The 13133-nt window shown below is 37.0% G+C and overlaps 1 protein-coding gene across 1 annotated transcript in view; it reads right to left on the bottom strand.

Annotated features, from left to right (window-relative positions):
- Nucleotides 1-12098, bottom strand: part of LOC107035840 (lachesin) — a 56545-nt gene extending 44447 nt beyond the window's left edge. Inside the window, exon 1 of the mRNA XM_015253439.1 lies at nucleotides 11672-12098. Within this exon, the coding sequence (XP_015108925.1) occupies nucleotides 11672-11831 (160 nt within the window). The 5' untranslated portion in view covers nucleotides 11832-12098. The remainder of the gene's footprint in view (nucleotides 1-11671) is intronic.
- Between the last annotated feature and the right edge of the window lie 1035 nt (nucleotides 12099-13133).

The following is a 13133-nucleotide window of genomic DNA, read 5'->3' as shown; positions in this document are numbered from 1 at the left end:
TTTTCTTTTCACTTAAAAGCCTAGTTGAATCAATTGAGTTAACAGTTTTTCAGTCTCAAATCTAAAATATGGGAATGCACAAACTGACTTGGTTTTAGAAGTCGCCTTCTTGTTACGAACCAATCGCCCTCATTTCTTGGACAAGTACAATATTTCATCACGAATGTTTTTTTGTAACGACGTACTTGTCAAAAAACTAGATTTTTCTCCGTGTGAGAACTGAAAAATGATCAATCTGCTCATATTCACGAACAAATCTCTAAATCTTAGGAATTGTTTCTCACAAAACTCAATATCACCAAAAGTCTGCAAATATAATTGAAAACGAAAATTATTTAAGTCGAGAAAAGTTATCTCGAGAGCACGATTTTTATCAGCGTACACATGATAGGGAGTTGCTTAAAAATGTAATTCAGTAGCAACTCCGTTGCTAGTATTCATTGCACGCGGGTACCTGGTTTAATTGAGGATGGCTTCTGTTGGTTGTCGTGACGGTGGAAGAATAAAGTTGAAACGAAAATTTCTCACGAGTGAACCAGAGATATGGAGACAAATTTGATAAGACCAACTACGCTAGTTGCTCTGCAAATGCACTGACCCCAGTTATTTTTAGTACCAAGAATAATGAATAAAAAACTTGGACGATTTTTTCTCAACTTTTTTCATTCATGAAAAAAAAAACGGAAATGTGAGTCATCGTAACATTCTAGATTTTTTAAATATTCTTTATTTATTCGTTGCCAATTTCCATGGTATTGACTTGGCGGAACATCATATCAACTATATTTCATCCTCCAATAACACAATTTCGAATGTATAAATGAAAAAAAAATAATGTCAAAAGCTTTGAAAGAAAATTCAATTAATTTCATTCATTTCAACAAAAGAAACCGGCACAACTGAATTCATGGCAACAGTCCCGCCCTAATTATCCCTTAATTCACAGCAGAAACTAAATGAAAAGGAGAGACAATGGAGAGAGAGCCGAAGCATTAATTTTCATTTTTTTTCACATCGTGTTCACTCTTTATTCCGTACCGTAGAAATTATACAATCCTGAAATCGAAATGAGGGCCAGGGGATAGTAAGGTACGTGGTAAAATGAGAATGGGGTAAGAGATAATAGTATAGAGGTGGCAAACGTTGAAATGTAACAGAGGAAAACGAGAGAAATCGAAACGAGATGGCTGGAGGAAAAGGGTTTGAAGCCCAACGGGACTTTTAGTATCCAGCGCCACCTTTCCATTAGTGGAGGGTTCCCCTGGTGCAGGTCCCTCACTGAATGGGGCTTCCCAGGAAACGAATTTAACCCATTACACCGCCCGCACCGAAAAACCCTTTTCTGTTTCTTCGGTTAACAATTTTTTATTCTCCCTACCGCTCTTCCATTTCTCATTGTCGTCTAATTTTGCTAGGGAGAGGGCTGCGGCGACTCTTACAAACATGTATTTTATTTCTAAAAAAATGTACACGGAGTAAAACTAATGAAAATCCAGTGGCGAAGGGGTAAAACGATTCAAATCGATTTAGCTCGTAGCTGAGTTTTCGAGGAATATCTCCGAATCTAAGGGAGATAGCAAAATTTTTGTAATAACATGTTTTGTAGCTCTCAATATGCGCTACAAAAAAGGTTATCACAAAATTTTTTCTATCCGCCTTCGATTCCGAGATATTCATTGAAAACTGACCAATAGTCAAAATCGTCAGAAACCGTTTTACTGCTTCGCTGCTGAATTTTGAAAAAAATGCATAATCATAGATAGTTTAGGAGTAATTACTAGAACTGTGAATTTCAGTTCAATTATTTCATGAAAATACATAGAAATCAAGAGAGTTCATGTAAATATATTCTTAAATTTTCAATGAATTGAATATTCAGGATAATTTGCTACTGAATATTCATGTGTTCATCGAAAATTCAAAGAAGTTGGAGAATTCTCGTCATTCTGCTGCTCAAATGATTTGAATTTTCGGTGACATGCAAAATTGTACGATTTTATCCCTTTAAATAAATAAATAATAATAATAATTTAAAAACCACCTTCCATGCTTGCTTGGTTATATCCTCCGCCTAATAATTATTCATATTGTAATATTTTAATATTTAAAAATATTATTATTTAATTTAAAAAAAATGAAAAATATGATGAAGATTATAGATGCGTTACCTTGCAAACTGAATTTATAATCAGTGTGGAAGATTTTTCGTTACACGAAATTACGCGATTTTAATACATAAATATTATTTTCAAGCACAATATATAATTTTATCTTTATAGCAACTTAAACAGAACAAAACATTATTCCAAATAATAATTAATCTAATTACTCGAAGCTTCAAATGACAAAATGATAAGAAAAATAATTGACTGATCGGTCAGGTCAGAGGTTGAGAAGCAAGAGACCGAGGTATCTCGACGCGTGAAGTGAGAAGTAACTCGTCGAATCACAAGCGACACATTTCGTCAATTTACTAAATTATTCCAATATTTTCGGGATCGATTGACGGGATATTCGAATAACTGCAACTCATTACAATGTCGCTAATGGTGACCGCATAATGGCCTAAGGAAGGCACTGATCAATTAAAAAATATGATTGGCTGATCCCTCGATGGCTTTTAATGGAGAGGAAGGCATATCAGTAATACCCCCAGACATCGGGGCTAAAAATCGCAGTGCTGAAACCAAACGCGGCACCCGGAAGCCGATGATATCAAAGCACTAGCCTGCATACCACGTGCATCACCGAATGCAGTCATTGTGCCCCATGCCAACGGATTTTGGCATATGCCGATCATTAATTTCCAACGTTAATTAATTTCAATCTAAACTCAATGCGCAAGGTGGAATTAGGAGAATCACTATGCAAACGAGAGGGGGACCTGAAATCGGAATTAGCATGAGACATGATGAATATCATCATGTGCCTGCAGAATTTTCTCAAATATCGACTGTCACATTGTGATTTCCAAAAATATTGAATATCACTTTGCAAAATTTACAATTTGATTGAAAAATCGGGGGAAGCGGTCGATTTCAGTTGAATTATTCCGTGAAAATTAATAAAAATAGAGAAAATTAAGGTAGAGAATTTATTATGTTTGTGACATTCTGAAAAATTGAAGGCAACGAGGAGCAATTATCACATTTGCATTCTGCCACACCATTTCCCTTCGACTCCAAATTTTTACCAACATTTTCAGGGGCAATGTTTTATACAAATTTTTTCTCCGCACGACTTTGTAAAAATCATTGAGCCTTGTCGTTCCATGCATTATTGATGGAGTGATGAAATTTTTTAAATAAATAACGAATCCGTTGATTGGTATTTATTCAATGCAATCCAGCAATATATTCACAGTTCATTTCCATACATATTGATTTTGATTTCAACCAAATTGTTATGATAAAACAGAATTTCCGAATTCGAGCATATGCAAATGATGAGAACTGATATAAAAGGAACTGTGATAAATACGCAAATTGCAGAATTTTTCATCAAGAATTTCGCGTGTTGAATCAAATATATTTTATACTTAATTGGGGGATGGCTATTTCCATTCGAAGATGATTTTTTTGTATCAGGCCGGGTTGTAGGAAGACCTCTTAAGTCTAATATAAGGGTCAGGCACTAAGTGTCAGAATATAAGGGTCAAAAAGTGGAGATTAAAAAATGAGGGTCAGAATATTAGGGTCAAAACATTAGAGTTAGAATATAAAAGTAAAAAAGGGGACACCCCTTCTCTGTGACTTATATAATATATGACTTATATTTAGATCCCTTTAGACAATGAGGGTCTAAATATAAGTCATATATTAAGATTGATCTGACACTTTGGCCCCGAGTGAAAAAAAAAAATTTTATTTCAACATTTCTGGCGCTTCCGAGGGTTTCATTGGCATTAGAGTTGTCAATAAATAAAGAATCAACATTCACTTGGCGAAAAAAATTCGATTTTGGCGAAAGTGGACTTTCCCCCCCGGAAAAATCCAAGATCTGACACTTTGGCTCCGGATGAAAAAAAAAAGTTTAATTCGATCTTTCTGGCGCCTCCGAGAGTTTCATTGGCATTAGAGGGGCCAATAAATACAGAATCAACAGTCACTTGACGAAAAAATTCGATTTTGGCGAAAGTCGACTTTCCCTGTGAGAAAATCCAAGATCTGACCCTTGACCCAGTGAAAATGAAAATTTTTTTTTTCGCCTTTTCTGTCGCCTCCGAGGGTTTCATTGGTATTAGAGGGGCCAATAAATACAGAATCAACATTCACTTGGCGAAAAAAATCGATTTTAGCGAAATTCGTCTTTCCCCCGGGAAAAATGCGAGATCTGACACTTAGCACGGGTGAAAAAATTTTTTTTTAATTCGATATTTCTGGCGCCCCTAAGGATTTCATTGGTATTAGAAGGGTCAATAAATACAGAATCAACATTCACTTGGCGAAAAAAATCGATTTTAGCGAAATTCGTCTTTCCCCCGGGAAAAATGCGAGATCTGACACTTTGCACGGGTGAAAAAATATTTTTTTAATTCGATATTTCTGGCGCCCCTAAGGATTTCATTGGTATTAGAAGGGCCAATAAATACAGAATCAACATTCACTTGGCGAAAAAAATCGATTTTAGCGAAAGTCGACTTTCCCCTGGGAAAAATGCGAGATCTGACACTTTGGCCCTGGGTGAAAAAAAATTTTGTCTCTCAGCGTACAAAAGTTTTTAATTCACAGCATTATATTTTCATACTTTCCGTTATGCACCTTTCAATATTAAAATTTCCCGTGGAAAAACGACGAAAGAATGTGGAGATTGATTCCAATGTGATAATTGAGTTGACGATATTGGATATTCGAGTTTCCTTTAATAAAATCATAAAACGAGTTTTCACTTAGCCGGCTCGGGTGTGCGATTTCACTTATTATAGCTCCATTATCTGTAATATGTTTCATGGAAAAATGAACGTTTAGTTTCCAACTGCGATAAAAGCTCAAGCTTCCCACTAATTAAATAATATAATCCTTCATTTGGGGAGATAATAGTCGACACGCGTGAGGGATAGGGAGAAGAATGTTGAAAAAAATGTTGAGAGGATTATGATTGGCTTGCGCTGGTTTTAAGCGAATATATTACTGACCGCTGATTAATTTCGCGTTGATTTTGCGCGGACGTGGACTCTTGCATTTATATTAAGGCAGAATATTTCATAGTTTCAATTCTCTCTTTTGAAATTCAATCATGGATTTCCATTTTTCATCAAATTTCGCCCAATAACCGGATGGCGTGGAATAATGTTAATCACTCATACGCATAAATTTTTCATTTCTCATTTCAGGTAATTATTTCAGGTAATTATTATTACTGATTGAGATTGAAATAGCTATTTTCGTTTTGACTCGTGTGATTGCATGTATCGACTTCGTCTCGGTCTGCAATCCTCACACTTGTCAGAATTTTTTTTTTTTACCAAATGCGAAATAAATTTTTCTTCACAATGTCCGTAAGCGGCGTTTGACGGACAGTGTGAGGAAAAGAAATTTGGGGCCGGCTTAGTTTCAAATGTGCATTTGTTAACTATTAACGAGTGAACATTTGGTGGATTAGTCAATAAACAATCCTTTCTATCAGTGTAATGATACGGAAAAAAGACGTTTTTTGGCGCAATGTACTTTTTTATTTTGACCGTAAAATACGCCTTTTTTAGCGTAAATTACGTTCACCAAAACGTAGTATACGTTTAGGTTTTTTTGTGTGTTGAAATGCAGTATTTAACGTTCTAGGGAGGAATTAAAATCAGAATTTTCCAATGAAATTTATCTGTAATTAAACCATGATTATTTCACATAGCAATTCATTGTCCTCATACGCTTGAATCCATGATAATGACTGCACTATCGGTCGATCGAGGCGACTATCCGGATTTCCAATAAGCTGTTGCGAACAATCAGGAATTCCATCTGTAAAATGATGCACTGAATTTCACGGTGAATGTGAATATAATGATTGCAGTGGAATTTCACTCGTAATTGCACATTCGGGTCACTCCGAAACACCTGAACAAACATTGGGGCATTTCCACTTCCGCAGGATGTTTTCAAGCCCCATTGGAACGTCCGATCTTATGTAAACATGTGTCTTGAATAGCGTGGTCAGACATGTGTATCTTGTATTCTGAATTGTACCTTGCATCGTCTGCATAGTACGAATAAGTTGTTTTGACTGAACAAAGTGTATTGATATCTTGATTTGAGGTATATCGCAAGCCAATTGGACTCCACAGTTAGTTCTTATGGATTTCCGGAAAAAATTCTAAACTCGCGAAAAAAGAATATATCTGAATTGAGTATGAAATATACTTGATTAAAAATCATTGGAATCAACGTTTACCCGGCTAAAAAATTCGATTTTGGCGAAAGTCGACTTTCTCCCTGGAAAAACCGAAAATCTGACCCTTTGGCTCCGGGTGAAAATTTTTTTTTCAGTTTTCACATTTTCCACATACTTTTGAGAGTTCTGAATTGCCTGTCGCTTAAATAATTGGAATCAACGTTTACCCGGCTAAAAAATTCGATTTTGGCGAAAGTCGACTTTCTCCCTGGAAAAACCGAAAATCTGACCCTTTGGCTCCGGGTGAAAATTTTTTTTTTTTCAGTTTTCACATTTTCCACATACTTTTGAGAGTTCTGAATTGCCTGTCGCTTAAATAATTGGAATCAACGTTTACCCGGCTAAAAAATTCGATTTTGGCGAAAGTCGACTTTCCCCCTGGAAAAACCGAAAATCTGATCCTTTGGCTCCGGATGAAAATTTTTTTTTTTCAGTTTTCACATTTTCCACATACTTTTGAGAGTTCTGAATTGCCTGTCGCTTAAATAATTGGAATCAACGTTTACCCGGCTAAAAAATTCGATTTTGGCGAAAGTCGACTTTCCCCCTGGAAAAACTGAAAATATGACTCTTTGGCTCCGGGTGAAAACAATTTTTTCATTTCGACATTTTCATCCATTCTTATACTGCAGCAGGGGAACATCTCGACGTCAGGTCAGCCCTTCAATTTTTCAGGGATTTTAGACGTAAAAATTGTAGGAATACACACTGTTAGAAATTTTTTAAAATTTTAGTTACAGATGCATTTTAATTTTCAATATTCGGAACTTGAATTCAATTTCAGACTAAATTGTTCATGGAATTACTGATTCATCTTGGAAATTCAATCAAATTAATTTTTTGGGATGAATGATCATTGAATTTTCAATTACAATTTGGAGTTTCACACCTATCCCGAAAATTAAGCATTCCATTCAATTGAATTTTCAAGAGATTAGAAATTTTGAAGAAAAGTTGCCGGAATTTTCACGATTTTCAGCAATTTTCATTGTCGTATGAACCTGATAAAGCAAATTTCATTTCGCGATGTTAACATTTCAGTCACGAATTAACCATCATCCTAAAATATCTGAATCACATTTTATCGGGTAAATTCAATTAAGCGAAAAAGCAATTGACAATATCGAAATGAGAGACGCCTCAACAGCGATAATTACCATCCATTAAAGTGTCCCCTCCATATTCAAGGGTAATTCTATACATTTTCGAAGAACCAAAATCCAAATGTTTCGAAAACATTCCCTAATGGCGAATCATTGTCATTTCCATTCATTTAAGCCCGTTAATACAAATTCTATCATTGAACTGGAATGACGACGGATATTGCAGAATAAATATCATCAATTCCCTGGCGGTCGGTATAATGTAGTACAAATAATTATCACGCGCATATTTAATTGGATCTATTTTCCGAAACATAGATTCAATTACGTCATTCATACATCATCAAATTTGTCGCAACCGAAGCATTCAGTGTCATTTAAATGATCCGACATTTTCCACTAGATTCTCCGCGGTTACACCATCAAACTCAACTCATCATGTTCGATATCTGTCATAACCGCGTGGGGTTTACCGAATATCAAAGGGCCAACGATCGGATAATTCCACCTGAATGAACCAATTTCGATGGGGGAAAAGCGAAACGATTGATAAGCCATTATCGCAGACGAAAGTAAAAAGTTCTGGTTTATATTTCTATCATTTTGCACAGGAAAAAAATATCCCGTGATCTAAATTAATGGAAACGCAATTATCGGAGAGAATCTAGGTTAATGAATTGACGTTTTATAACGGTTGATGTGAAAACGTAGGGAACTCGGGGATATAAAAAAGAGAAAAATTTACTTGATTATCGTAAAATGAAATGACGGGTTTATCGAGAGTTGTCGTTGCTGAGTAACTATTTATTTCACGGTGAAAAATAAAAATATTTCACATTAATTTCGGTGCGATGGTTGGTATATATGTGTGTGCACCCAGAATAATGACAGATTCGTACCAAATTAAACTTTTAACACCCAAAGAAGAATGTACTTCTCACCAGTACCGACCTACTTGGGGGAAGTTCACTTGTGAAAGGTTCGGAAAATATACTTGTCCCAGATACTTTTTGTATCCTTGAGTAAAGTACCACATCTGCCGATCAAGTAGAAATAGTATTGGGAGGCAGTAGCTTCACAAGTACCAAAGTTACTGATGAAAATTAATTTTTGAACTTCTCTCAAGTACTTTTATGACTTAATTTCAGTAATTTTAATTGATTACTTCATTAAGAAAAGCGAATATTATCGACGGATAAAATGAGCTTTCTTGCGCATTTGTGTAAATAGGAGTATTCAGGAGAAGATATTTTGTAGGAGAAAATCAGTAAATTGTGATTTTTATGGGTGCTTTCCACACCGACTCGATTTCCAATTTTGAGAATCGTAATTCACGTTCTTGAAATCGTAATTCACGTTATTTCGACCGTAATTTACCATCTCAAAGGCGTAATTTACCCGTCTGAGAAAATCGTAAATTATATTTTGAAAACGTGAATTACCATTTTAAAAACGTATTTTACCCTCAGATTTTTCTGTGTTCACTTGTGCTCCAATATTTGGATGTTTGTAATCTCAAATGAATTCCTGAAAAAAATTATGAGTACTGGATTTGAGTACTATTGCTATTTATATCGAGTTCCGTTGGTACTTTTGAAAAGTACCAGCCAGGTACTCAGTACAAGTACCAGTTGACTTGTCCCGAGTAATAAAAGTACTTATGACAAGGTACTTCTCACCAGTACCCAGGTACTTGACGCATGATACTTGCATCCAGTTCTTTAGTGACTTCGGGGAAGTACAAAATTTGGTAGAAGTACTTTTTCTACTGATCAGAAGTAGTTTTTCTTTTTATGTCCACAGCGGTTTTGTTGCAAATTCATCAACTTGTATATCCATTTCGCCAAGAAAAATAATCACAATAAAATTAATTCTAACATTGATTGGAGGTAGTAGAATCTGAAACACTTGCATCAGTGGATGTAATTTGAAATTCGTCGACGCAGTGGGCCGTGTAATTCTACGAACAACCTAGGGTGATGGAAAAGTCTTTGGATAGGGGAGAGAAAAAAAATATAGGGCGATATCCTCGTAAGCCCCTTTTCTTTCCACCGCTCCCTTTTTGCATCCATAAAATGAATGTGAATCTATCATTTCCTCACCGGTGCAATTATCAACCCGTACTAATTAATTAATCCAATTTCCCTGTTAAAATGATACAGAGATTCATTACAAAATATGTTTTAATTAGAGTGTGCCGGTACATTATATTTCATCATTAAGATTTGGATAATTATCGATGGGTTCATTAAATTACTGCAGAATATATGATGAATCATTAGTGGTGCTTTTAATGGATTTTGTTCTTTCATTCGCTCACCAGTTCACTTTGGATTTTGTCGTGTGATGACTGTTTCATTTAATCACTGTTTAATCATTCGCGGAGTCTAGAGATTCGAATAACTAGTGGATTTTCCTTTTTGTGTCATTTGTACTCAATTAGTCAAGGACATGTATCACATTCCAGTCGTTTTGTCAGTTCTAGCACTTTTGTGGGAATCAAATATGATGAGAATTATTCGAGTCAATAAGGAAAGTTATTGACGGTAGAGAACTGTGTCATTAGAATGCAAGAGAGGAAAATCCCATTTGTATAAACTGGTGCTACAAGAGAGTGAATTCTCAAGGTGAAAATTTTCTTTGGGTGTATGAGAAATCTTGTTCAATCCAATAAAATGAAATAAACAATGACTTATACATGATAGAAGGAAATGACGTGACAAATATCATTGGGAAGCATATTGCCAATTTATTGGGAAAAATAACTGTACTAAATGCAATACAATAGCAATACAATACAATTTCCCGCTTGTTTTGAATCATGGAAACAAAATTATTCAGTTATTCATTAATTTCAAAGAGAGGGTGTGTAAATCATGAGTTATCAAGCGACAAAATGAAACATTCACGATGTCCAAAATTGTTTTTGCTACCACAATACCATCTCTCAGCCAAAGTGCGCGATAAATCCATATTTTCATTGAAGAAACAAATGCTCCGTAATGCTAATAAATTATTTGCTGCGATTACAAACAACTTTATCACGGTGCCTCAATATTGTGACATGATCACGTGAAATTTATTTCCCAAACTCACTCATGTTTCACGGGACAATGTTTGTCGACTGAACGAATCACTTTTCTGTGTGAACAAATGACTGATATTTGCCATTCACACGGGCGCCGCATTTGATGCTGTTTCACATTAATTTGAACTCGGGGATTCAATTTTTTCCGGCGTATTCACCAACCGTGAGCATGTGTGGTGATGATCAAAAGACCCATTATTCATTTCATAGCAAGCAAATAGAAAACGATATGTAATTAATTTGGATTTTCATCAGGGGTGAGTCACGCATAATAAATTTTACCCTTCCAGTCTAATCATTTTTATGTAGATAGCAATGAAAATTCTAGAACGGTTGGTAAATTTTACCCTACCGGTACAGTAATTTTTACTCTACCGTAATTTTTAGTAATTTTTAGTAATTTTTAGTAATTTTTACTCACTTGTAATACCACAAGAGCTTCAAAATTATCGGGTATTTTCCGATAGGTTCGTTTGTATGCAGGGAACCTTGAGGAAAATGCCCGATTAATTTTGAAGCTCGTGTGGTATTCGGGGGATTATTTTTCCAATATAAATGTCGGGCAATATAATTGGACCATGAGACGAAACTCATAATTGACAAACGAAAATTGTATAATTAACACAACGACACAATTGAATTCAATCTGTCAGTTTGACGAGGGGTTAATTCGACTGCATGATGTTTTGTTTTTTATATAGCAACTACCAGAGAAAATTATCAAAAAATTATCAGTTGAAAACCCTGTAGCTTGTACCACGTGATGTCGAATGGGCCAATTATATTGCCCGATATTTGAGTTGGAAAAATAATCAGGATAAAATTCTCTAAAGTAGAATAAGATTAGACCATCATATGCTAATTTTGACTAAATTTTGGGACAGTAATGAGGAAACGATGACTCATGATACCCTTTTACAGAACGGTAGGATAATTTTCATCAAAAATTTCTCTCCGTTTACGGACACGGTCTAAAAATTGCAGTTTCGGACTTTTTGGATCATGATGAGTCCATAAAACACAAAAAATCCGAAACTTAAATGTGAACGATTACAATGCTGCCATTCATAAACTATAATTAAAAAACTGCAAAAACCTTGGCTGCTATATGTTCTTGAATATCCATATCCGATGACATGGCCAACGAGCCCCAGGGTGAGTACGATCAAAGGTCGCAATAATGTTGGGTTGATGGTCGCGTTGACCAGCGATGATCCAGTCTGACGACGGTCGGCTCTCATCCCTCCTACGTGCATTAAAATCTGTCGTGCCGTATATTCCTCTCAACCCCTTTTATCCCCTCTCGCCGTTATCCTGAGCTGTCCTCGCAGCTTCGCCAGCGACAGTCAACACAAAAAAAAAGCAAAAACAAAAAATCCTCCGATCGTAAATTAGTAGCTGGGTAAAAAGCAATCCGTTTGACGACACATAAAAAAACTTGAAAAACCAAATGGGAGCCGAGGAGGAAAAAGGACTAAAGGGTGGGATAAAAAAATAAGCTAATAAAAACGGGGCTTCTCTCTAGGGTATTATCTGCCTTGGGGCTCTTCTTAACGTTCTAGCTCGTTGCAGTAGCGCCTCGTCGACTCGTCGTAGTAACTTCCTCGTGGGGCGCACGTGCGCCCGCAGTCAGAGACCGTACCACAGTCTCTCATGTTCCTCTATTATTTTTTTTATATTTCAACCTGTGCAGCACCACTTCACGTTCTCCGCTCCTCTCTCTCTCTCTATCCCTAGCTTTCCGCTTCTCCGTAAACTGTCGCTTGCCCCCTCACCCCCACACACCCCTCCCCTCACCGAGACACCACCACTTTCCTCCGTTTTTCAACCACCGACTTTTCCACACCTTTATAAAAAAAATCACCCTCAAAAATTCGTTTATCCCTCCAATCGTCATCCGACCTCTAAAATCCCAAAAACCCACTGATCACCACATTTCACAGCGAATCCATCTCGTTTTCCCGCGTTCTCTCACCGTTCAAAATCCACCCCCCGATTCCTCCCACTCACCCAACAATCCAATCCCCCCAAATAAATCTCTCAAAAATTCACAGGTGCCATTGCACAAGAAAAGAACAACTCTCACAGCAATTATCCCCCCAAAATAATTACCAATCAATTGTCCTCGGCAAACTGTTCACGCGATAAATCCTCCTTCATTTAGAAAACCACACACGACACTCGATTCTTCTCCAGGCCTGGGTCCTGTCCCGGGCCGTGGACTGCCGCTGCCTGGAAACCCTCGGAGTACAGGAGGATACCCATACGGCACTTCGACCCCTCTCCCCTCCCCGTGATCCTCCAGTTCCGTACGATCTCCGTCCCCCTTCCGCCCGGCGGTTGTGTTCGCCCTCACACTTTCGTTTCATCGTACCGTCTCGCTCCCACTCACCTTTCCCCGCCTCCGAAAATCCCCCCCCTCCGTCCGTCTATCCGGGAATACTCGCGTCCGCTCGGTTCCAACCGACGATTCCCGCGAATCTCACTCTCTCGCTCTCACCTTTAACCCCCCTCTCCGCCCCTAAAACCCGCGCTCTTTATTTACTCCCCTCCCCCGC

The sequence above is a fragment of the Diachasma alloeum genome, unplaced genomic scaffold, assembly GCF_001412515.2.
Source record: "Diachasma alloeum isolate Michigan unplaced genomic scaffold, Dall2.0 Dall_scaffold_00201, whole genome shotgun sequence".
Lineage (NCBI taxonomy): Eukaryota > Metazoa > Arthropoda > Insecta > Hymenoptera > Braconidae > Diachasma > Diachasma alloeum.
Note: the sequence above shows the minus strand (reverse complement) of the source record. Positions and strands in the feature narration are given on the sequence as shown.